We start from the raw sequence: 24,092 nt of genomic DNA, 5'->3' as shown, positions 1-24,092 counted from the left end.
ATGTTTAATTTAATACTGGAACTTCTTGATAAAGGAACATGATTGACTAAGCCACTAATATCCCAGCCAGCCCAATTTATATATTAATCCTAACTGTGATTTTGATTGGATTACTCACTCAAGCTTATAATTAATATATAGACATATCTCCAGATGGTGGTAAGCCACCTGACCTGATGTTCAACAAGATTCGGCGAGTGTTGAAATTAAAGGGATGCCACTGCCAGTGCCAGGTGTGGTTTCATGTAGCTAGATATCATGAGCTCAGCTAATGATCCCTCAATTCACTATTCTAATTAATTAACCATCACTTAACACATGTTCACTTCTAATTACAATCTTTCGCAAACTTATCCCACTTTAATCACTTTTTCATGAATATTAATCAAGAAAAAACACTCATTGCAGTTGCTCTTTTTATGTTATGAATACCACACTTAATGTTTGGATTGACGGTTGGAGATCAACTCAAATGGCAAATCAAGATATATCAGCTATCCAATGAGTATCAAAGATTGATTCAGCAGCCGAATCTTAACCATTCAATTCATTATTGATGTAATTTATTATTAAATTCATGATAACATTTTTATTCAATAACTTTTTCATTAGTGTTTACTTTTAGTTTATGGAAACATATTATTTTTTCTACAGTTTTTTCACTAACATCAAAAATCAATCAAACAACTCTATCAAATACGGATTAGATGACAATTTTGACGTAGAATATTGTAGATTAACCAATAAGGTCTATTATTATTATTAGTAGTAGTAGTAGAACATTTGATGGACCCCAAACTTCCTCTCAAACTCTTTCTCTTCTCCTCAACCAACCAATACACACAAAGTACCCTACCCTACCCTTTTGACAAGTGAAAGAAAAGTTCTATACTCTGTAGAAGAAGAGCTGGCCAAGATTTCTCAAAATCCCACCCGTATTTCAACTCCTGTGAGTGTTCTGTGTTCTCTTTCTTTTTCTTTTTAATTTGTGGGTGTAATAAGCATACATTTGGGTTCCGATAAAGGAATGTGTCAATTCCAGAAAAACCATGATTTCTCTGCATTTGTGTGAATTATGTTTGTATTTTGTGCCATTTGCTCTTTCGATTCCTGGAAAATTGAAATCAAAGAAATGGGTTGGTTGGTTGTCGATAGTCATCAAGATGCTTATTGGTTTTTCTGATGAGTAATTCATTCCCATATTTTAAAAAATCAATATAAAGAGCAATTTTTGAGCGCTGTGTAAAGTCCTCCTGGCTCTTGCCTCTCTGTCTGTAAAAGCCGTCTGCTTTTCCCTCGCAACGTTTTCTTTTATACTGAACCAGTTGAATACTCCATTTTCTACTAATTTAAGCTGTTAACAAAAAGATTCACAACTCCTTTCAATATTATTTTCCAATTTGAATTTCAAAAATCACAACATTTTCACAATTTTCCATAGTTGATTTGTGGGTTTGATTCGTTGTGATCAGAGGGCAAAGAGAACCGAGATGTTAAACACGGCTAAGGTAAGTTTCTGAGTCCAACTCGATATCCCATATTGCGTTTCATATTAACAAGAGTTTGCTAAAGCATAAAATTTTTCCATCTGTTTGCATCTCAGTCTTCTTGCCCCAAAATCGTGGCTCGAAAGTGGTTAAATTTGCAACGAAGAGCCGACGAGTTTCAGTCTGACTACGCAATAAGCAGAGGTCAGTGTTCGTTTAAAAGTATTAACTTTCGAATCGTGCTTTTATTATCAGATGTTCTTATCTGTTCACTTCATTGACGCTTTCGTTTCGTCTATCTTTAACTGCAGATCAAACCCAGAGAAGAAAGAGTTCCTCTCACGTTTTCATACCTGAAGAAGATTTTTCAGGTACTTTTTATAATGTGCCTATTAGGAACCTTTGTGTTAGTGTTACTTTTGTTACATATTCTGTTAAGCCGTTACATATTCTGTTACGTTGCCAGCTTGGCAAACGTCCGTTAGCTAAGAGCTGCTTGTAGTTGTTTGTTAGAGTCAGTTTATGATTGATGATGAAATTGAAGAATTCTTCTTCACAGTGTTTCTCTTGTGTTCTCACTGTAAACCTTCTTCCACCATTGCTAGGTTAAGGTTTGAAGGGGGATTCATATCAATTGGTATCGAAGCCTATGATTCCCTTCCTTTGCATCCCACTCCTCCACCCATACACCATGGATAATCGATTCGCAGCCATTGAGGAAAAGCTGGAAAAGCTTGGTGTTCTTACTACGAATCTCTCATCACGTTTAGATTACAAGTTTATTGTTGGCTCTGAACACTGGTGTCGTCAATTGATCCGAGAGAAAGATCAAGATCTAAGAGGAACGCGACAACAATTAACCAGGCAACAAGTTGAATTTCCAAGATATTTTGAAGGTACTGATCCACTGGTCTGGATTCACCATGCTGAACAGTATTTCTCTTACTATAGGACACCAGAAGGTAGAAATTGGTTTCTCTAATTTGGAAGGTGAAGCCTTACAATGGTTTTTGATGGATGTATTTCCATCAACCTACACCACAATGGAACGATTTCACGGTAGCATTGTGTAAAGAGTTTGGATTTGGCGATCTCCACTCCAATCTTTACATTAAGGGCAGATCTGGTGCGACCAATAAAAACGATCAAGGTTCTCGTGATCGTACTGAGTTAGGGCTTAACTCTGGTATTGTTAAGCGTTTTGAAAGCCAAGAACAAAGAGAATCGAATCAAAGAGCTACTTGGCAAGAAATTGAATTTCTAAAGTTCTCTGCAGAAGAACAAGAACCAAATGGTGCTTCCTCTCCTCTCGTTTCCAAGATTTTCTCCTTCGAACATAACATCAAGTCGACAAAAGACGATTCCGTAGTTGTTCTAGTGCATTCGAATGAAGGAGATAAAGATGATGTTGTATCTCTTCAAGATGTTGCTCCACAGAGCCTAGCATTTAGTGTTGAGGGATCTAAATTTGCTACTGGTAGTGAAAGGGAGGAGCCTCTTAGAACCTTGGAGTGGCAAGGCCTGTGCAAAATTGTAGAACAACCGGAGGCACCGAAGGTGTTTGAGGAAATTTCTCAACCAGTTAATGAGTTGGTTGGTCGTTTATATATGCTTGAAATTGATAAGGAAGTGGCAAAGAACAATGAGGAAATAAAGAATATTGATCTTCCCTTGCTATTCAACCCTGCTGTCAAAAAACTAGAGAACATTGTAATTGGAAAACTGGCAGTAACTTTGTAGCAGGTATGAGTGATGATATTGCTTCTGTTCTTCACAAGGATAGAAAATTTGGTTCTGGAGGCAAGTATAATTTGTTAAAACAATCAGAGAAGTCACTTGATGCTCTGGCGAACATTGTTCTACCGATTATAGCTTTCCACATGAAGTACAATGCTGAACCTGAAGCTGTTGACCAATTGTTTGATCAAAAGACTTTTGATCCTGGTGGCAATTCTTTGGGTAGGGATTCAGAGACAGTTGGGGCTGTCTCTATGGGTCATTCTTGTGAGAAATTTGCAGATTGGCAGTCTCAATACATGACTTACAGGGTCTTGGGACCTTGTCTGGATGCTTGTAGCCTTGGTCAGAAGGTGATTTTGCAAGGATGTGAATCTTTGCCAAGAAGGAGATGCTTGCCCAAGAGTGTACCAAAGGTAGGTCTTTCTCCTCTTCCTATTTCACTTTGGAAATTTGTTAGTGGAAAGATTGTTACTTGGAATGATTTTGGTTGCATGAATTTTGCTTATGTGAATAGCAAGAAATTTGGTAGGGAATGTGTTGTTTGCTTTGATTTGACAGAGGAGTTAAGGGAATTAATTTCTCAATTTGGTTTGGAATTAGTCAATGGGATACAGAACATTGATCCTTCCCTGTTGGCCAACCCTGCGACCAAAATTAGGCAATACATGACAATTGAGGTTGTTATTGTGCTTGGAAATTTTGCTATGAAGTGTGCAGCGAATGTGGATGTAGCAAAGGTTTTATTTGTGGCTGCGGAGGTTGTACATGTGGTTCCTTGGACTTCCATTTTCCCTGGGTATTGCAAGGCAGGTGATGCAGCAGAATCCAGGCAGCATAATCTTGACATAAGACCAAATATAAATACCTTTTTATCGCCTGCTTATGCTTGTGTTAATGTGGAGGATACCAGGACCTTTGATATGGGAGGATGTACCCAAATTATGGATCATTTGGTAGGTACAGAGATTGGGGGTTCAACAACTGGTAGTTCAAGGAGGAGACATGGTTCTGTTGGATTTGTAATTCCAGTTGCGTATCATCATCTTTATGTAGGGCAGTTGAGAATTCCTATCAAAAAATATTGTTTCCAGGTTGGGAATCACAATACTGATATTGTCTCACTGAAGAAAATTACTTGGATGATCCGTATTTTGGTCCTCAAGAGGGCCTGACATCACATCTATTGCAGCCAAGTTTGATGACATTCTTGGATTTGGATTTCAAAATATTTCTATTGAAAATGCTGTACCCAAATAATGGGGTTTTGGAAGCTATACAGTCAAGGGCTGTCCTTGTACAATTTCATGAACTAGCCTTGCTGCATCAGATACAACAAAATGATTATCTTGAAGGTTGTTTGCATCAAAAGGCAGAATTGGTGCATTATCAGATAGCACTAAAACAAAGCTTAGTTTCTATTTTATATTGGGTGAAGACAGTCACAGCTGGTGCTACTCACACTCCTCTGAAACAAACCGAATTGCTCATTTAAGAAATACTACAATGGGATCCCGGTGGAGTTAACTGTCCAAATAAAGCTTGCTGATTTGTTTTTCCTTGAGGACAAGGAATTTGTCAAGGGAAGGGCATTGTTAGGAACCTTTGTTAGTGTTACTTCTGTTACATATTCTGTTAAGTTGTCCGCTTGGCAAACGTCCGTTAGTTAAGTCGGTACCTTGTTTTGGTTATAAGAGCTGCTTGTAGTTGTTTGTTAGAGTCAGTTTATGATTGATAATGAAATTGAAGAATTCTTCTTCACAGTGGTTCTCTTGTGTTCTCTCTCTGTAAACCTTCTCCCACCATTGCTAGGTTAGAACGGGGTTCATATCAGTGCCGGCACAATATAGCTTATAGTACTGCTTCCTTTGACTCTTCACAGATCCTGTTAATTTTGATTGATGTTTCGTAATCTGGCCACGTGCACGGCGTGAGATTAGGGTGAGTCTTCTGACTTGGAGTTTTGTTTGTTTTGGCGTAGATCGGTGGTGGTTGATGGGAGCTACCGATGGAGTTAAACGACGGTGCGCAGCCGAACCGGAAGCAACACCTGTCACGGACAAGCCAAATCTCAGGTACACCTGCAACAACCTCTTCTTTGACTTCATTTGGATCAACCAAGTTTAGCAACTTTAATTTTCACCTATTATAATTATAATTTGATTGAGATGCTAAGTAGTTGTCATCAATTAACAATTTCTTTTGTCTGCATAATTTTTTAAGAAGATTATAATTATTAATATGGGGTTTATTGTTTTTAGGATGTTCGTGGGGACATGGAATGTGGGAGGGAAGGCTCCTCACGAGGGCTTGAACTTACAAGATTGGCTAAACTCACCTGCTCCTGCTGACATCTATGTCTTGGGTAATCCTCTCCTCTCATCTCCTCTTTGCTTTTCTAACTACTGTCCTGTTATTTATTTGAAGCCTGAGAATGGCATTATTGTCATTAAAACTAGTTTATATTCATGAAAAACTAGTTTTTAAATATTTGACGGATCAGGTTCCAGGAGATCGTGCCTCTAAATGCAGGGAATGTCCATGGGGCAGAGGACAATGGTCCACCTGCCCAATGGCAGTCCCTCATTGGTCGTGCTTTGAACGGAAACAACAACTGCTACGATGACCGACAACAAGAAACAGCAGGCCTGAAACCCAGACTCAGTTTCTCCGACTTGCTTTCGTTAGAAGATGAGATTGGCAATGAAGATTTTGAGAAATTGCTAAGCTTAAACTTGAAGTCAAGTCAATTAGAAGGCTCACCGAGCCCTGGACCCCGAGGTTATTGCTTGGCTACAAGCAAGCAAATGGTGGGGCTCTTCTTGTGCGTCTGGGTTCGAGCACATCTTTATAAGCACATCAGCAACATGAAGGTCTCATTCGTTGGCCGTGGCATTATGGGATATCTTGGAAATAAGGTTTGTCATCATGGTCTACCATATATTTTTGTAAAATAAGCTATTGATTTGGTGTGCTGTTCTTGGTACAATTTCCGATCACTTTTTTTAATTTTGTGACAGGGTTCCATTTCGATCAGCATGACATTATATCAGACAACATTCTGCTTCGTTTGTACGCACTTGACTTCCGGGGAGAAGGAGGGTGATGCGGTCAGGAGAAATTCAGATGTCACTGAAATTCTAAAGAGAACAAGGTTCTCCCATACTTGTTGCAGAGCTCCTCAAAATATACTTGACCATGAGTGAGCCCTCTGCTGTTTCACCATATGTGCAATGCAATAATAAATAGTAATTGCTTGATTTTAATTCTCATATGTTTCCTGGTTCCACTTCAGCAAGGTCATTTGGCTTGGAGACTTGAGTTATCGCCTCACAGCTGGTTGTGGTGACACAGGTGAGCTGTTACTGGAGAACGAATGGCAAGCACTTTTGGAGAAAGATCAGGTGATCACCCAAGAGTTGTAATAGCAGAAAATTACCCTCTTGTCCAAGTAGATTAGAATCTATGGAGAGGAAATTTAATTTCTTTTTCTTAACTTTCTGACAGGGATTCATTTTTGTTATGAATGAAAGAGTTGAGAGTAAAACTGACGATGTTATTTTTGGACGCACTTTTCTGATCCATGTTTGTATTTTAAACTTTGCAGCTGCAGATAGAGCAAAAGGCTGGTTGAATATTTAAAGGGTGGGAAGAAGGGAGGATATATTTTGCTCCAACTTACAAATACCGGACCAATTCAGATCATTACGCTGTTCAAACCTCCAATTCTAAGGAGAAACGGCGTACCCCTGCCTGGTAAGAAAAAAGTTTTTCCATGTTTTCAAAAGCTAAGTCCATCAGTCACGTTTTGTTTCGTACCTGAAAATTCTAACATGCTTTTGCATGTATTTTGGGACACAATCATAGGTGTGATCGTATTCTGTGGAAAGGAGAAGGTCTGAAGCAGATGTCGTACGCTAGAGGGGAGTCCAGGTTCTCAGACCATAGACCTGTTTATTCATTGTTATCAGTCCAAGTTGATTTGGTTCGCGAGAAGAACAAAATCGTTACAAGGTACTGCCCTCCAAGATGTTCTAAAAGTGCTGCACATTCATCAGCGGCAGCTTCCATTGCCAAAGTTCAAGTTGAGGAACTTTTGGCAATCCCCGGTGATGAAAGCTGTGACGTAAACGGGGTTCAAACAGGTGGTTTGGATTTGGGAATCGGCAATGAGAAAACCGTAACAGAATGCAGTTATTAGCGATTGGCGAATGCAAAATACCATTGATGTCTCCAGCATCACCCGGCATTTTTACGGGTTTGGGACAGAAAATGAGGTGGAATCGATTATTGGACACGCCATAAGAACCTTTTGAGACCTTCCCCTGTCTGCTTTAATGATGGAAATACATTAAATAGCTACAGCTGGATGTGACTGTGTAGCTTTCTCCAGGCCTTGCGGTGGCGGAAACGCTGGATCGCCATTTTTTAAAAAATCATCTGGGCATGACGTGCGTGCATTTTTGCAATTGGCATGCCCGATGTTGGACATGGGATGATTGGTTATGGAGATTGAAGGAAAAAGACATTGACCAACTGACAAAGAAGGGAAGAGTTGCACTTTAATTTTCTCTATCTGTGTCTTGTCCTTGTCAAGTATTTTTTTGGATAGGAATCTTTGTGGGATGGAAAAGGGGTGAAGATTTGAAGGATGAACTTAAGATCCTGCACCTGCAGACACAAGTCTTTGTGTGTTTTTGGTGTAAATTTTTGGTATATCCTCAAGTTTTCTGAAACGTTTTTAGAATCATCATTTGAAATAGCAAAGCGATTCTTCAATCTAATTAATTAATATGTTTGTTTAATAGAGTTAGTTTGTTAGTGAGCAGTCCACTGTAGATACAAAGTGCCAAGCAACTGATAAAACTTTTTTATTGCAAACTCGAATTGATTTACTGGATTCATATCTTATATCATATGAGGATGAGGTGGTGATGATTATTGGAATGAAAATGCAAATCTTATTCAAAACTAAAACAGTGTACACATAGGAGTATATAAATTACAACATGAGTAGTTGATTGTTTCTGTTTGCCAAATTTGGCAATGAAGGAACATGTCTTCACATGACATTGCGTCTAATACCCAACTGCTTTTCACACAACATACAATTGGGCCTGTTTGGGATTCCGTTTTACACCAGAAAAACGTCGTTTAGTTCCGTTGCCACCGTCGTTTAGTTAAGCAAAGTGTTTGGGGTTCAGTTCCGGTGGAAAGCAACCACTCGAATTAGCGGTATCGTCCGAAGTTGTGGATAGCTCCTTCCTCGGAAAAAGCAGTTCCATAAAACGACGTTCTACTTAAAAAAACACGGAGGGCCACTCTTTCGGCGTCAAAACCCCCACTCATATTTTCACTTTTGCCACTGAGTAAATCGCGAGCATACAGATCTCGAAATATATAACCTAATCCAGATTGACAGAAATCCCTCTGCCTCATCTTTCCTTCCTGCCTCTCGAGTTTTCAGTCTGGAATTATCCAATCGGAGCTCCACCGAGAGACGCAGCTTCCATGGAAGAACCGATGGGCACAGATTTCTGATGCTCGTTGGTGTCTAGATATAACGATTCAAGAGAGAGGTGAGGGGGAGATCGAAGGCAAAGCACAAGGTAAATAGCTTGTACAAGTGGCACTTTATGAGGAGATAAAGCTAAGATGTGGCTTAATGTTGTTGGAGGAGGAAGTAAGCGTAGTTTTTGGTCTATCTTGTGAGATATCCATCTGCAAGAATTATGAGTGATAAATTCATCATATAATCTAAAATAATTAATGAAATAATAATATTCAAAATAATTATTATGAGTGATATTAATTCAGAATATAATATAATATAATTAATTAAATAATACCCAAAAGAATTTATTAATATATATTACAATCAAAATTAGGCAAAGTTCGCCTAACCTCACCACAAAATGAACAAATTGTATTTTTGGTATTAATTGTATAACATAAATTAGTGCTACGGTGTTTTTTTTATTAATGTATAATATTTATCACAGTTTATAATTATATTTGAACAAATTTAATACTTATTTATCTCACCTCACCTCACCACAATTTTGTACGTCCAAACACTAAACGGACATCACCTCACTTCACCATAATTTTTTTTTGTGACATGCCAAACGTTTTTTATCAGTAAAACTCACCTTACAGTATCACAACTTTTTACCTCACAGCACCTCACCTTACAATAACAAAATATAAAGCACTCTTACAAAAGTGGCGTAGCGTTGAAACAATACAAAAGTGGCGCCGAATAGATCTTGCGGAACGATTACACGTATTCCGGCCTCTGACTGAGGACTGAACTAGTAGTGATCATGAAATTACACGATATGGGCCGAGTAGTCATCATCAAATTACAAGTATATGGGCCCAGATACGGCCCGTAAGTAGTCATCGTGAGGGGCACCATCTTATACAGTTATGTCATTGCCCAAACCCAATAAGAACCTCAACTCAAAAAAAAAAAAAAACAGCACTACTTTCCGCTCTATAGATCTCCCAGCGACCGATCTCCCGACCGTACAATCGCCGGTGTGTTACCGGTGATTCGGTGCCGGAAATTCTCTTTGTCTAGGATCGCTCGCGGATCATGCGGTCTTTAGATATCTAATCTATTTTGTTTACAGGGTGTCTCCGGATCAAAAGGTTAGGGTTTGGATGTTCTCATAGGTTTCTAATACTGGCGTATTTCGTTTCCCGTTGCTTGTCCAGAAAATTGAGCAAGAGAAAATAAAAGAAAATACAAAGACTAGAAATCTTCTATGTAGTTATAATGTTTGTTTCAGTGAATAGTTTTGGTTGCATGGATCTCGGCTGACTGGATTATTGATCAATGGTCTTGAAGATTTTAGATATAATAATCCTCATTTTGATTTTTAGTGAACCAAACAGAAGTCAAGTTAGAGTGTAATGATTCTTTTAGTCATTTCTGCTGCTGATTTTTATTTTGTGTGGCAGATTGATTTTGTACATTTAGTGGCGAGCTTAACATCTGAAGAGGCTTATGGTTTTTACGTGTGGTCATCGTCATTAACAGTTTCCTTGTTTTGAAGAGGGCATGTAGCAAAGTGCAATTACTGAATCAAACAATTATCTGTAGCAAAACAAGAAGAAATATGGTATGTGATGCATCTATTTTCTGAAATTCGGTATCAGGATATTGCTGTGAATGTGTTGCTGTTCAGTTAAGAAACATAATTTAGCTTTATTTTCGAATGAGTTTAGGGTATGCATTGTTGCTATTGGTCTTGTGAATAAATCATTTTAATTTCTTGCTGAATCCTGCAGATTCTTGTGTGCCTTTAATGTCAAAATATGCATTTGAAGGGCTCAGATGCTAATGAGAAGAACATTGTCATTTCTTGATGCTTTAATAAAAGCTAGCATGTGTCATTTGCTCTGTAAACAATTTGACCCTATAGCTTATTTTTTAAAAGAAGTCGAGGATATGATTTCCAAACTTGCTTTTTATATAATTTGTTGCTCTATGAAGACCTCCAAAAGTTGTCCAACTTATGGTTTAAATCATTGCTATCTAATATTGTCTCCACTTTGGAAAATGTGGCAAGCTTAAATTGGCGCCAAACTAAGATAGGTTTCTCAATACCTTTTTTTTGGATTGAACACTTTCCATTGGCTCTAATTAATCAGATTACGATTATTTGTTGAGTTTTTGTTGATATGCATTTGAAACTTTGAGGTGATATTGATAGTAATATCCTGTGAGTTGATTATTCTTTTCTGAATTTTATGAACTCTAAGAGAAATAAGAGGGGAGGGAAGCCTTGGGTTTTGGAAGGATGAAAGAGAAGGAGAAACTAAATTAAAGCAGTGAAAGCTATCCTGCTGATCGCGTGTTTAATGTCTATGATGATGTTAAATTATCTATGTGGTTTACTGGCATAATAGTTTTGAATGTTTCAGGCTTATTTTGCAGTATCTTTATGAGTAATTGTATCTGATAACTGATAAGTCTTTCCAGAATCAAGGTTTTTGGATGGCGAAGGATACTGAGTGTATAAATGATGGTGAGGTGAACTATGATAATTCTTCTAGAATCGACCCAAAGCGTTCTCATCAATGGTTCATGGATGGTCCTGAGGCAGAGTTATTCCCCAACAAGAAACAGGCCGTAGAAGTTCCAAACAACAATTTTTTCGCAGGGTTTATAAATCCCAACATTTCTCCATGGGGCAATGTTTCCGGTTTTCACACATTCTCTGGGCAATTCACTGAGCGGTTTTTTGATTCAGAGACAGCTAGGACTGCCAATTTTGAGGATAGAAACATTCCACCTGTTAGCACAGGACAAATCAGCATGGAGGGAAAGACAAACGATGATCTATTTGGAAGTGATTCTTCGTTTGGTTTATCTATGTCGCAAACTGTGGATGATCCTAGATCAGGTTTTAATTATGGTGGGATTAGAAAAGTGAAAGTCAGTCAGGTTAAGGACTCTGATAATGTAATGCCTGTGTCAATGGGACATGCCTATAGTAGGTTAGATAGTGACTCAATATCAGGTGCTCATGCGTATGAGAAGGGAGATGAAAGCTCTATATCAATGGGTCTTGACAAAGGGAATGACAATATGATGCCTATAGGTGACTCCTGTGATAGGGGAAATAACTTTTTTGTATCGATGACACAACCCTTTAACAAGGGGAATGAAAACATATCGATAGGGCACATGTACAAAGAAAATGACAGTAACATCGGTAAGATAGCCATTGGTCAAGCATTCAGCAAGGATGACAGCAATATCATGTCAATGGGACAAACCTATTGCAAGGCAGATGACGACAGTATATCAATGACTCACATCTACAATAAGGGTGATAAAGGTACCTTATCAATGGATCACACATATGACAAGGGGGATAACAATAATTTAGCTATTGGTCACACTTATAGCAAGGGAGAGGGCACTATAATATCCTTTGGTGGCTACGATGATAATACAGATAACCCTTATGATTTGTTGGTGGGTCAACCTTCCATTCAGAGATCAGAAACAATGAATGAGAACGATTCAACTCAATCAAATGCAGAAGCAATGGCATCCACTGCCCATGTGATTTCCAGGAAGAAAGAGGACCTTAAAGCATCTAAGAAGATACCACCAAACAATTTCCCTTCAAATGTCAGAAGTTTGCTATCCACTGGTATGCTAGACGGAGTTCCTGTGAAGTATATTGCGTGGTCACGAGAGGTACATCTTAATACTCTTACATCCATCTTTCAGATTCACTTTTTGTTTGATAACATGTCTGGTTCCTCATATCATGTTAGAAGGAGCTCCGTGGTGTTATAAAAGGTTCCGGTTATTTATGCGGATGTGAGTCTTGTAATTTCTCAAAGGTGAGTTTGTCCTTCATAACTGGACATTTATTGCACATTCCATTGATTCCATTCCCATGGACTGATAAACTCTTCATACAGGTTATCAACGCTTATGAGTTTGAGCGCCATGCTGGTTGTAAAACAAAACACCCAAATAATCACATATACTTCGAAAATGGGAAGACTATTTATGGGGTTGTACAAGAACTTAGGAGTACACCTCAGGATATGTTGTTTGAAGTTATTCAAACAATAACCGGTTCACCTATCAATCAGAAGTCTTTCCGTCTGTGGAAAGGTGAGGAAAACTAACTAGCTTAATCATTTTTCCAGGGACACTTTCTTTGCTTTTGATGGAGTGGAATATTATTTTCTATGTCTTATTATCTTTGATACACTGTGTTATCTTCTCAAATGCATTCGTATTGCTCCTTCTCAGAGTCCTTTTTAGCTGCCACTCGTGAACTTCAGCGCATATATGGAAAGGATGAAGGGAAGCAATTTTCATGAACGCATCCCTGTTAAAGTACGGTAGGATAATCTATGTTTTGTGCATAGAAGTTGTCTTTTTGCAAGAACTTTTTGTACTCAGTGATGTTAGATGTTTTTCCAAACTCAAGAAAATTCCTTCTTGCAAAATGTAAAAGCATGTTATTCATGTTTTTACTTTTCCCTTACAATAATACCATGTGCGTCTTGGCTTATCAATGTCTCTGATTCAAACTTTTAGGCTGGTTTTATTTGCAGTATTATCTGATCTAGATTATCTTTGGAAATGATCTAGTTTATTTAATATTATCATATTTAATGTATGTGCCCAAATTTTGATATTCTTTGTTGGTGGTTTGATATTTTGTAGTCAATTGGGGGCTTTATAATGGTTCTTTACTTTCCATCTCCGTTAAGTTGTTGACCTCTTTCCTTGGTGGCCGGTCTACAGGGCGATGATTATCTTGCTTCTTTGATTTCTCTCCCTATGCAAATTAATCTTTGCTTGCATGGGACTTATCTATATGCAAGTTTGCAGAGGATGTCTTAGTTGACTTATTTTTATGAGCGATATCATGGCCCGCCTCGATTTATCTCTCCGATAATGTGCGCCTTTTTTTTTTTTTTTTGGTCAATGTCGCATGACATACATGATACATCATTACTTTCCCTTTTGTCTTTTGAGTACATTGTTGTTGGTCTTTTATTCTCACTTATACATCGTCATTGAAGAGGATGGCAGGGGGTCATTGTTATTAGCAGATATTAGAGGGCTTAAAATGGTACTACAGAATGGGCACATGCTTGTAGGAAGATTGGAAGATCATGTAGTGTTGATTGAAATCTGGCATATCCCAACATCACGTTATGGTGATGACATCTTGATTAGAGTCAATCCACAGTTGCTTTCTGGATCAATTGTTTCTTTAGTAGGTGCTAGTTGCTGCTCATCACTTGTTTGGGAAGGGGACGTGGTGTAATCTGTGCTCTTGCCCCAGACAACAAGATACAGGCCTGCAACTATGACAATGGCTCCAATTACCCTGTAAAACATTGGATTAGTTAGTATCTGTTGTACAAGGAATGGAAATATATCTTTGATCATGAGCGCTGTATTTATGATACCTTCCTAGATACATTTGCTCAGCAAAAATGAAGGAGCTCATGATAGCAACCACCACCATGCAGAGAGGACTAAAAGCTGTTACAAAAACAGGGCCTCGCTCTTTCATTACTACTCCTTGGATGTAATAAGTTAGTCCCGAGCAGACTATTCCCTGCATCATCCATTTTTAAAAAAAACTATGATACCTTCTCTAATCCTAGACGAGGTTAATGGGAGAAAACAGAGAAAGTTTTAGTTGGATTATATATATATATATTGTTTGTAGCAGCATTATTTAGTTGAATGTTCTTACGCTGTAGAGAGCTGCCAGTAACTTTGTGTCCCAGCCGATTGACCAAGCGGCAGTATTTCCCCTTTCCATCACTAGTGCAACTGCCGTGCCCTCAATTGTACCCAACAGGCATATCCAAACTGTAAGAGAAAGCTCGGCCGGGTATGTTTTCAGTGTCACTGCCTGGAGGAATGAATGAGTCGGGAGATTATTTGGGTTAAGGAGGACCTTAAGACATTATCCTTAGGAAGACTAGACTTACTTGCAGGATCATGAAAGAAGCCCAGCTGAAACACCCTACTGTGATCATCACAGCACCCTTGACTACATCATGCATATTCGTACCTCCTCCACCTTGTACATTGCTATTTCTTCCGTTGGTCCAAAACAGCTCAATAATTGGACCTTTGATCAGTGTCATGACCATGGCTCCTGCAACTGTTGCTATAGTCCCAATTACCTTGGCTTGGCTGCGAATGGATCTTGCTCTTATCTTCTCTAATCTAACCTTGGCAGAAAAATAGGAAATCTCCTGTGTTTAGATGCTACAATAACTTTAAATGTGTCGAAGGAATGTTGTTTTTTTTTTTTTTTTTTTTTGGGGGGGGGGGGGGGGGGGGGTGTATGGTGTAGGATTTAGGCGAGAAATCATTCACCTAAAAATGCAAGCCATGATGAAGGTAATGGCTGGAACAATGTTGGTCATGGCAGCTGCAAATGTTGCTGTAGTGTACTTCATCCCTAGAAAATACAAGTTTTGGTCAATGACTGGCCTGCACAGCACAGAGAGAGAGAGAGAGAGAAATGAGGAAGAAGGTGTTAGTGGTCGATCCTTGAAATTATGATGAGAATAATTTTCCTTGTAATTTGGAGAATTACTCCAGCAAGCTGAGCACAAGTATGTTGAAGAATATTGGTAGAGTCATTTTGGGCCTCACTTTCCTGCGCAAAGAAATAAAAAAAAAAATCTGAATTTGTATTTATGTTATATTGTTATGCTTATTATGTAGATTAGTATAGCATAGTATAGTATAGGGAGAGATGAAAAAGAGACTTGTCAAAGATTATCGCAAAAGGAGCCACAACAAGAGTGGCAGTGGCATGGCGATATACTACGAGCACGTAATTGCTCATTCCCCGATTCAGTGCAGCCTTAGATAGGATATCCATTCCTGCAAACCCGACTTGCAGGAATATAACTGCTAGCAAGGGCTTCACTTTATCGAACCAACCTAGTTTATCTTGGCTGGTCATTTTCATCATCGCGAGGCCAGTGACAGTATGGAATGGGTTTGGTTTGGTGGCTATTAATTGTTGTGTTTATGCTTTTTATATAGGAATAGGAAGGTGTGGTTAGTGGTGAGAATGCCATGACGACATTCGTAGACCCAGTGATGTCTTTTATTGGATTGAATTGTCATAATGAAATGAAATGTTGGGGATGGGGATGGGGATGGGGAGGGGGAGGGGGAGGGGGAGGGGTAAGGTCCAAAGCAGGTAGCGTCAGTCGAAAGAGTGGGATGTTATGTTAGTGGGCTGGGCTTTAACTTGATTGCTTAGCGTGTTTTACACTAACATAGCATAACAAGGTGGAGTTGCTTTTGTAGTATGTGTCTTGTACGATTGGTGTTCCTGGTCCGGTCCTTTGAATTTGTTTGAGGATCAACTGATTCAAATGAAAACAAACATATTCCGATTCTCACTTTGCTCATAATGGGTCACTAAGTTGTATTATTTTCAGCTTTTCTTCTTTCTTCTTTTCTTTTTCTTTTTCTTTTGTTTTGTTTGGCTTTTATGGTTTTCATTCCTCGTCATTCCTCGAGTGCTCTATCGTCGAGTTAGGATAAGCTTTTATCTTGGTTTGGTTTGGTTTGGATTGGTGTGGCTTCTAATCTGTTCTTATTTTTGCCACAGAAAAAAAAAAAAAAAAAGATTACCTTTTTTTTTTTATTATTATTAGTTGTCAATCCAAACTCTAAACATTTGAAAGAAAATGAGGGTCAGAATAGATATCCCTGTTTTTCGAAAATCACGACGACACACAAGCAGCAATAAGACACAAACACCAACACAGCACCCCGAAACGTAAAAACCTGTGGCTCACACACACTCTAAACTATCGATGTGGGACAATCTATGGTAGACAAAGTGTCAACCAGACATCACACACACACATGCTAGGACAATCTATGGTAGACAAAGTGTCAACCAGACATCACACACACACATGCTAGGCTTCAAGCCGTTTGTGTTTTTTCGAAAACCACAACCACACACAAAGCAACAATAAGACACGAACACCAACACAGCATCCCAAAGGGTAAAAACCTGTGTTGGTAATCGAACTTATCAACTACTCACACACACTCTAAACTACCGATGTGGGACAATCTGTGGTAGACACAGTGTCAACCAGACATCACACACACACGCTAGGCTTCAAGCCGTTTGTGTTTTTTCGAAAACCACAACTACACACAAGCAGCAATAAGACACGAACACTAACACAGCACCCCGAAGGGCAAAAACCTGTTTATGGCTATAGAAATCCTACATTCATACTGTAGCATAAATTTGAAGATAAAAAGTCGCAATTGAAGTGTTCCATTCCATACTTGCATTATTAAAGGTTATATTAATAGGAGTCCTTGATGTGCTGAAAGGTCTCTCTGTCTCTCTTTTTGTTTTAAAAGGAAAGGTGGTCAAAAGTGGATTATAAAGTGAGCTTTATGAAGACAACAATAATACCATACTTTCAACAATTTGTTTTCTCAACCTTTAAAAAAGCACTACTGTTCCATCCATCCTTCCAATCGATCTCCAACAACCCCCCCCCCCCCCTAACAAGCTGATCCTAGCCAACGTGGACGACACTGTCTCATGTTACTCACACAAATGCAATAAAATTATTCGGTGGTCCGGACACACCACTTGACATGCTGATGTGGTGTGCCTGGGCAATGAAATCTTGACAAATAAGATGTCAATGACAGCTCAAACTCATATGGCCAAAAACAGCTTAGGAACAAACAAACACTCTGTTACAATTCAAAATTCAAAAACAAATGGACACTGCTATGAGTCTTTCCCCTTATCCAAAATAGATGAACAAATTCAACACACGTAAAATGGGTAAAGCATTGTTAAGGAGATCAAAGAGTTACAAAGTTTGTCCTCAAACACACACCAATTAAAATAATAGGAAACACCCCCACCCTAATACATACTAACTTTCTCTTAAGATCTCCATCTTCAACCTGTTTTATCTAAGAACCACAGCATGCTGATTTTTGAGCAGCTTGAGAAGTCCCTCCTCCCTGGTCTGGCTGGTTAATTTTGATTGTCTGAGGCTGCATAAACAATACAAGTGCTGCTTACAACATACCATGCAATGCTAACTCAGCAGTATTTATCTATGAATCCTGACCTTAATTCATGGAGGCTCACAAGTAGTCTTACCTCAGCTCTCGAGTCAGTATCTGCAAGTCTCTGCTTGATATCCCGAGCTATTGAAAAGAAAACCTCCTCCACGTTTAGATTTGTCTTTGCACTCTGTAACACAAAGTATAATCCCCATATAGAAAGATCCATTCATTTGGAAAAAGTAATATCAATATCAGCAACATCTTATACTTACAGTCTCAAAGAACTTAATGCCGTATTCATCAGCAAGAGCTTGGCCCCTTGATGTAGGAACAGCCTGAAAAGTATCTCAGCCAACTTTATCCCCTGAATGCACAACCGCAAAGAGAGATAGAGATAGAGGGAGAGAGAAAACTAACCCTTTTGCTTTCGTCCATGTCAGCCTTGTTACCCACCAGTATCTTGTTGACATTGTCAGAAGCATGCTGTTCAATGTTACGAATCCAATTCCTGATGTCTATACATGAAGAATCATGTAATTAAATTGCCAGGCTTTGTGATACTAGAAAGAAGTCAAAATTCACCATTGATAGATATCTCTCAATAATCAACTTCAAGAAATAACAAAATTCAAATTTTCCAAAACTCAGTGCAGGTATGAGGAAAACACGGATCCAATCAAGAACATTGATAAAATAACTGTGAAATCGAACACAAGTAATAGCAACGAAAGAAGTAATTACTATTGAAGGATGACTCATCGGTGACATCATATACGAGCAAAATACCCATGGCTCCACGATAGTAAGCTGCAGAAAAGAAATAGTTATGCAACTGTTGAAAAACCAAATAAAATGACAAAACAAGGTTACTTATTTTACTATTGAAGGATGACTCATCGGTGACATGACTAAAAGGATTATGCCTTGTGGGTTGCCCGGAAAAGAAAACTCAAACCAAAGGAGTAAAGAAAGTCACATGGGAAGTTCATTAAAGCAGAAGACGCTATGGGCAACAGTAAGCTGGACAATAATTCTAATCAGCTCATTCACCAAGTCTTAATAGAAATTGAAATGTTTCTTTTTTTTCGACAAAAGAAGATAGTCATATCTTATCCAAAATTCTTGCAATCTTATACTCCAATAGATTTTAAGATCATATTATATTAATTACTTCCAAGGTAAAATGTCCATAAAAAAATTGGTCCTCTTTTCATGTTGAGAGGGAGGTAGGGAAACTTCGAAGTCATGGTATATTATTATTACCCAATCATTTAGTAATGAATTACTTGCTCGAAGCTTGTGAACAAGACAGAAGATGGAAGGAGAAGAAACTTCAAGTGTTGTTTCCTTAATCAGTGACAGAAGAAGAAAGAAGACTATTTTGAATAGGAGGAAAACCCCAAAGTACTAAAAGAAGAATGATGACACACTTTATGCCTTCTGGTCTACCAGAATGGTAAATGCTAATGAGGAACTAGGTTTTTTTTAATGTATTAGGACTAAGAAGGAGGTCAAAATCTTTTCAAATAATGTACATTAAAATGGTGGCCTTTGACAAAAATAGGCTCCACGGAGACATTGCACCAAACAGCAGTACCTCACTTTCCTGTTAAACCACATAGATGCTTAATGAATTCATTGAAGGACTCTTTAATTTCAAATAACGAGATAGGACCAAAACTAACCAGTGGTAATCGTTCGGAACCGCTCTTGACCAGCAGTATCCCAAATTTGCAACTTTATGCGTTTTCCATCAAGCTCAATGGTCCTTATCTTAAAATCAATGCTGCCAACATCAAGTTGACCACCAGTGAGATCAGAAAAGGTTCACACAAAAAAAAAATCGAGTAAATGTTGTCTAAAATACGCCTACCCAATGGTTGTGATAAAACTAGTAGTAAAGGAACCATCTGAGAAACGTAGAAGAAGGCAACTCTTACCAACACCTGCCCACTCACATACAAAACAAAATATAAACAAATAAAAAAGATACTCCAAAAAAAAAATGCCCAAGGCAATATAGTGTGAACACAATTCAGTCACCTAAGATAAATTAACTCGTACAACACACTATGGTCATATAAAGATGTGGAGGTCTAGAGAAGACGAGGGTCTTGAATATCTCTATTTTTCTTTGGAATGTAAAGGAAATTTTATTAAGGGGCACCAAGAGATTGCATCCCAGGAAGCAAAGTACAAAGCATAATGAATGTAGAGAAGGAAAATAAAGAACAAAAAGACCACTAGGTTACATCAAATCTCAGAATTTCAAAAAAAATTGATGAAATCCCTTCAACCAAAACCTGGTCATATTGAACCAGTTATCGATGAATTTATCGACATCAATATGATAAAGAAACATACAAAGCAACATATAATTTTCCATCAAAATGGGTTTATATCATTGAGCCTGCTCTCTTCTTTTTTTTTTTTTTTGAAAGAATCAGTGAACCTCTCTTTGTCCCTCATAGTGATCAAGTGACAAAGAATTATATGGATGTGACATGATTTATTGTTAGTGTAGCATTAAACAAAACTGAGTGTAAAAAGAGACTGCACGTATAGGAATCCTATTACTTTTGAATAAGGATTCAAGTAGCCAGGCACGCATATTTGGGGTTAAGGCTTAGTTGCCAATAGAGGCAAGTAGGCAACCAACATGTCATGGTCATAAGGTACCATTTCTGTTATAAGGGATCCTATGATGTGCAACATGCAATATATGGACTCAAGCGATGCACAAACAATGAAACTATTGAAGTCATATTTTCAAGAAAATAAATCAAGCCTTAATATTGGAAAAATGGATCCAAACTCCATGGCAATGGCATAGCAGGAATCAACTACAATCAGTTGTCCTCTCTATGCACTTTTCTTCTTTGGGTTGCCCTCTCTTGGTGCCACTTGATAAAATTTCTTTTGCATTCCAAAAACAAAGTCTAAAAGAATAGTCATCATAATCAGAGAAACACTAGATTTTTACCCATTTATGAAGATAAAACACTCCGCAGCCAGACTATTTAAAAATACATATGAGGTATTTATCCTTTAAACTTCAACAACAACCTGGAGCAGTTCAAATATAGCGCAATGTGATAACATCAGTCGGGCAATCTCAATTCATTATTGAATACACATATCAATAATAAAATCATTGAGGTCACAGTAAACATAAATAACAGGATCCAGAAATATCGAATAGAATAGCACATAGCGTAAAAGGAAGTTGATAATCAAATAGTGCGGTTATTGCTGGAAATGCAGATGCGTCAAATCCAGGAAATGTAGATCACGCAAGCATTAGCTAATTAGAAATGCGTATATAGAGAGATCAATTACATTATGGAAGTAGCAGATTCAATCAAGAATGAGGCAAAAAATAATAGGATGAGGTTACAACCTTAAGAAGAGATGTAAAAGCGTACCGCTATCACCAATGAGGAGAAGCTTTATGAGGTAATCGTAATCAGCTCGAGCTCTTGGAGCAGCCATTGAAAACCCTAGAGAAAATCGTCCCTCAATAAAAGGAAGAAGAGAGTAGAATGAAAAATGGAATACGAGATGAGGGAAGAGGACGGCAAGATCTATGGAAGGAGACGAGAGAAATCGTCTCTGCAACGTCAGCACTCACGCTCGGGGGAGGGAGAGAGAGAGGGCAGAGGAGGTTTTTTTTTTTTTTTAAACAAACAGGTAAGTAATTGTAAAATTACATTCCCTATTGGCATACTGAAAAGTGAAAACTCACTCTCCCCATACGGCTCGTTACAGAGCGTCGGATTAAATATATGTATAGAAAATGTGGGGGGTGAGTATTGGATGGAGGTTTGGTTTTGGTTGAAAAATATTCGTTCATTCATTCATTCCAATGTATTACCAAAATAAGCAAACATACATATAACATATATGCTACTGAGATTGAGATCAAAGGATTCAGACAGACATATCCAATTTCTTTCTTCGACAGAGAATAAGATACCCATCACAATCACAAATATCACAATCACCATGGGAGCCTGGGAACATGAAACTTATATATCATATGCTGCTTTTCTTATTTTATTCATACACTAGTACATGATGAGCCGGCCCAGTCCAACTACCATGTCCAATTCCAACACACGGAAGTCCACGAACTCTTTTGCTTTTGATGAGCCCAGTCCAACTACTGTGTCACTTTAACTTGTCAAATTCCAACACACGAACTCTTTTGATGAGCCCAATCCAACTACCATGTCACTTGGGAGTCCAACACGCATGAATTCCAAACCACTTGACAGTCACAATAACAATGCATATTATATATTATTATTATTATTATTGTAAAGCTCTCACTAACAACATATTTATTTTATTTATAAGAAGCTAATGCGAAGCAAATGATTCAATTGTATTTTATAATTTTCAGATTTTATTGATTCACAAAAAGTAGTAGTTGCTTTTAGTAAATTGATCATGCTCGATGTGCACACACGTCTTATTTTATCAATTGATAACCATTTATTCTTTTTAGCTACGTGTAAAAATAATTGAAAAATCAAATTATTTGATATTATATAATCCTTTGCTTAAGTAATTAAATTATTTTATTTGATATGACAATCTCGTGACTCATTCCTAATATTAATAATTTGCCTTGTGACAGAATAGAATGTCAAAATCAAAATGGATCTTCCTAGAGGCTACATCATCATATATCATTTCTTTGTAGAATCGCATATTCTCTATTTCCTTTTTTTTTTTTTTAAGTATTCCAAATTTCGCCTTTATTCTTCATTCGTTTATTCCTTTCTTTCGGAAGCTCAACAATACATTAACGTATATGATTAGCTAGCTCAATAAAAATGTCATTGTATGTATTATAAGACGGGGATGCACTATATCATTTCATATCTTCTTGTATGATCAAAACAAAATAAATCAAAGTAATCATAACGAACTATAGTACTGATGGTGATTGTTTAATTCCTATATATTCCTATTCCAATGAAAAGTTGTCAACTATATATAATGACAACAATTCTTTGACTTTCTATCAAAACATAAAACACAAGTCTTAGTGAAAACGTGTTGAACTTATCACATGAATTCTACATCTCTTTTTTCATTGATTGAAAATAACACCATTCCTTCAGTCATTAGGAGAATAATCAAAAAATAAAAGAAAAAAAAAAGTGTTCAATTGGAATATAAAAACGCTACTGAATTGGGTCTAGTTACTCTTTGGGATGGAGTGTCATTTAAACATTGACAACGTTTGTTTTAAGATTATTGTAATCATATATATATATACACCACAAAATTAATTTTACCGCGCACCGCATCGTCTTGAATTCTTCATCTATCCATGCTTTAGAACATACTGTTGTAAATGATGTCACAACTCACAGTATATATATATATATATATATATACATATGCTAATGGGATACTCGGAGGAGGAGATTTGAGTTAATAATCATAGGAAATTATGTTTGATAAAGTCAGAGCCCACCCACGACCACCAGGATTGAACAAGATTGAAAAAGTGTCCTTCAAATGAACCAGACTCGGTCACATCATTTTCCACACAGCCTCACCAGTCCAAAACGCAACAACACAAATAAAGAAATGGTCGCTCTTTATTTATTCATAATTTTATATATAATAAGAATAAGACTGGTAGGTCTCATAAATCGTGATATGATTTTTTAGAGTAATTCATCAGCAAAGATTTTTCATTATTATATTTATATAATTCCGAGATTATTTAGTTTGGTCATCCGATCGATCCACGAGTCATGGGTGGAAAAGGCATATGAGATCAGGGACCGAAATATTCATCATCATTTAATAGGTGACAAAATTTTCGCACAAATATGAAATATGAAATTATTTATTTTCCGAAGAATTATTTATGATTTACCAAATAAATAAGAGTAATGATTTCGTTTCCTTTTAGGACAAACATCATGCATTTTTTTTTTGGGGAGTGGCAACTGAGAATTTTTCTTTAAAAAAAAAAAAAAAACCAACAAAGCTTGAGATTCCTCCCACCGTCACATAACGATAATGGTCAACAGAACTGAAAACCTCAACGACCGTTTGGAACTCCGTCTCTGTCCGGTTGGGCCCCACTCTAACTCTCGAATCACCTAATAGAAACTTGAAACGTGTAAGGTGTCCCAGCTGGGAATATGTTTCGCTCACACAGAATATCCGGCATCGAAACGTATAAGAATTTCCCTTCTTTTTTTTGTTTTGTTTTTAAGAAAATAAATAAATAA

The 24,092-nt window shown here is 37.6% G+C and overlaps 4 protein-coding genes across 7 annotated transcripts; 2 read left to right on the top strand and 2 right to left on the bottom strand.

The window, feature by feature from the left end:
* Positions 1-1,468: 1,468 nt before the first annotated feature.
* LOC119995020 (type I inositol polyphosphate 5-phosphatase 8) lies at positions 1,469-8,052 on the top strand. Its single transcript, XM_038841378.1, is given in 10 exon segments — positions 1,469-1,508; positions 1,604-1,691; positions 1,799-1,858; positions 5,206-5,299; positions 5,486-5,589; positions 5,727-6,142; positions 6,245-6,426; positions 6,520-6,628; positions 6,832-6,980; positions 7,092-8,052. Coding segments are annotated over 10 exon segments (1,554 nt in total). The 5' UTR covers positions 1,469-1,490; the 3' UTR covers positions 7,426-8,052.
* Positions 8,053-9,666: 1,614 nt separating this feature from the next.
* LOC119990695 lies at positions 9,667-13,934 on the top strand. 4 transcript variants are annotated; one of them, XM_038836764.1, is made up of 7 exons: positions 9,667-9,881; positions 10,194-10,354; positions 11,218-12,447; positions 12,528-12,596; positions 12,678-12,876; positions 13,018-13,104; positions 13,800-13,934. In XM_038836764.1, the coding sequence occupies exons 2-6, from the start codon at positions 10,352-10,354 to the stop codon at positions 13,086-13,088; spliced, it is 1,572 nt and encodes a 523-aa protein (XP_038692692.1). In that variant the 5' UTR covers positions 9,667-9,881; positions 10,194-10,351; the 3' UTR covers positions 13,089-13,104; positions 13,800-13,934. The 4 variants fall into 4 exon arrangements, with proteins under 4 accessions (XP_038692692.1, XP_038692701.1, XP_038692684.1 ...); XM_038836773.1 differs by lacking the exon at positions 13,800-13,934 and having other exon boundaries at positions 12,531-12,596; positions 13,018-13,327; XM_038836756.1 differs by lacking the exon at positions 13,800-13,934 and having other exon boundaries at positions 13,018-13,327.
* LOC119990719 (WAT1-related protein At2g37460) lies at positions 13,897-15,777 on the bottom strand. The gene is made up of 7 exons (XM_038836793.1): positions 15,519-15,777; positions 15,344-15,406; positions 15,121-15,237; positions 14,727-14,967; positions 14,486-14,647; positions 14,193-14,344; positions 13,897-14,110 (listed from the first exon to the last, which is right to left on the bottom strand). Exons 1-7 carry the CDS (start codon positions 15,725-15,727, stop codon positions 13,933-13,935), a joined length of 1,122 nt encoding a protein of 373 aa, XP_038692721.1. The 5' UTR covers positions 15,728-15,777; the 3' UTR covers positions 13,897-13,932.
* A 1,671-nt stretch (positions 15,778-17,448) lies between these two features.
* Positions 17,449-21,498, bottom strand: LOC119990727 (ras-related protein RABE1a-like). Its single transcript, XM_038836806.1, has 8 exons — positions 21,255-21,498; positions 19,703-19,775; positions 19,515-19,615; positions 18,571-18,636; positions 18,247-18,344; positions 18,102-18,164; positions 17,924-18,016; positions 17,449-17,814 (listed from the first exon to the last, which is right to left on the bottom strand). The coding sequence occupies exons 1-8, from the start codon at positions 21,319-21,321 to the stop codon at positions 17,731-17,733; spliced, it is 645 nt and encodes a 214-aa protein (XP_038692734.1). The 5' UTR covers positions 21,322-21,498; the 3' UTR covers positions 17,449-17,730.
* Positions 21,499-24,092: the final 2,594 nt, after the last annotated feature.

The sequence above is a fragment of the Tripterygium wilfordii genome, chromosome 3 (assembly GCF_013401445.1).
Source record: "Tripterygium wilfordii isolate XIE 37 chromosome 3, ASM1340144v1, whole genome shotgun sequence".
Lineage (NCBI taxonomy): Eukaryota > Viridiplantae > Streptophyta > Magnoliopsida > Celastrales > Celastraceae > Tripterygium > Tripterygium wilfordii.
Note: the sequence above shows the minus strand (reverse complement) of the source record. Positions and strands in the feature narration are given on the sequence as shown.

Bases quoted from the DNA above. Each gene is read 5' to 3' on its own strand.
- LOC119990695 (XM_038836764.1), top strand. The intron at 12,448-12,527 runs GTACATCTTAAT...ATATCATGTTAG, and splicing joins ATATTGCGTGGTCACGAGAG to AAGGAGCTCCGTGGTGTTAT. The intron at 12,597-12,677 runs GTGAGTTTGTCC...CTCTTCATACAG, and splicing joins AGTCTTGTAATTTCTCAAAG to GTTATCAACGCTTATGAGTT.
- LOC119990719 (XM_038836793.1), bottom strand. From the start codon at position 15,727: ATGATGAAAATGACCAGCCAAGATAAACTAGGTTGGTTCGATAAAGTG. The intron at 14,968-15,120 runs GTGAATGATTTC...TGCCAAGGTTAG, and splicing joins ATCATGGCTTGCATTTTTAG to ATTAGAGAAGATAAGAGCAA. The intron at 14,111-14,192 runs GTATCATAAATA...AATGTTTTACAG, and splicing joins GAGCAAATGTATCTAGGAAG to GGTAATTGGAGCCATTGTCA.
- LOC119990727 (XM_038836806.1), bottom strand. From the start codon at position 21,321: ATGGCTGCTCCAAGAGCTCGAGCTGATTACGATTACCTCATAAAGCTT. The intron at 18,637-19,514 runs GTTAGTTTTGGT...TCTTTTCTGCAG, and splicing joins GTTCCGAACGATTACCACTG to CTTACTATCGTGGAGCCATG. The intron at 18,345-18,570 runs GTAATTACTTCT...CTTCATGTATAG, and splicing joins CGATGAGTCATCCTTCAATA to ACATCAGGAATTGGATTCGT.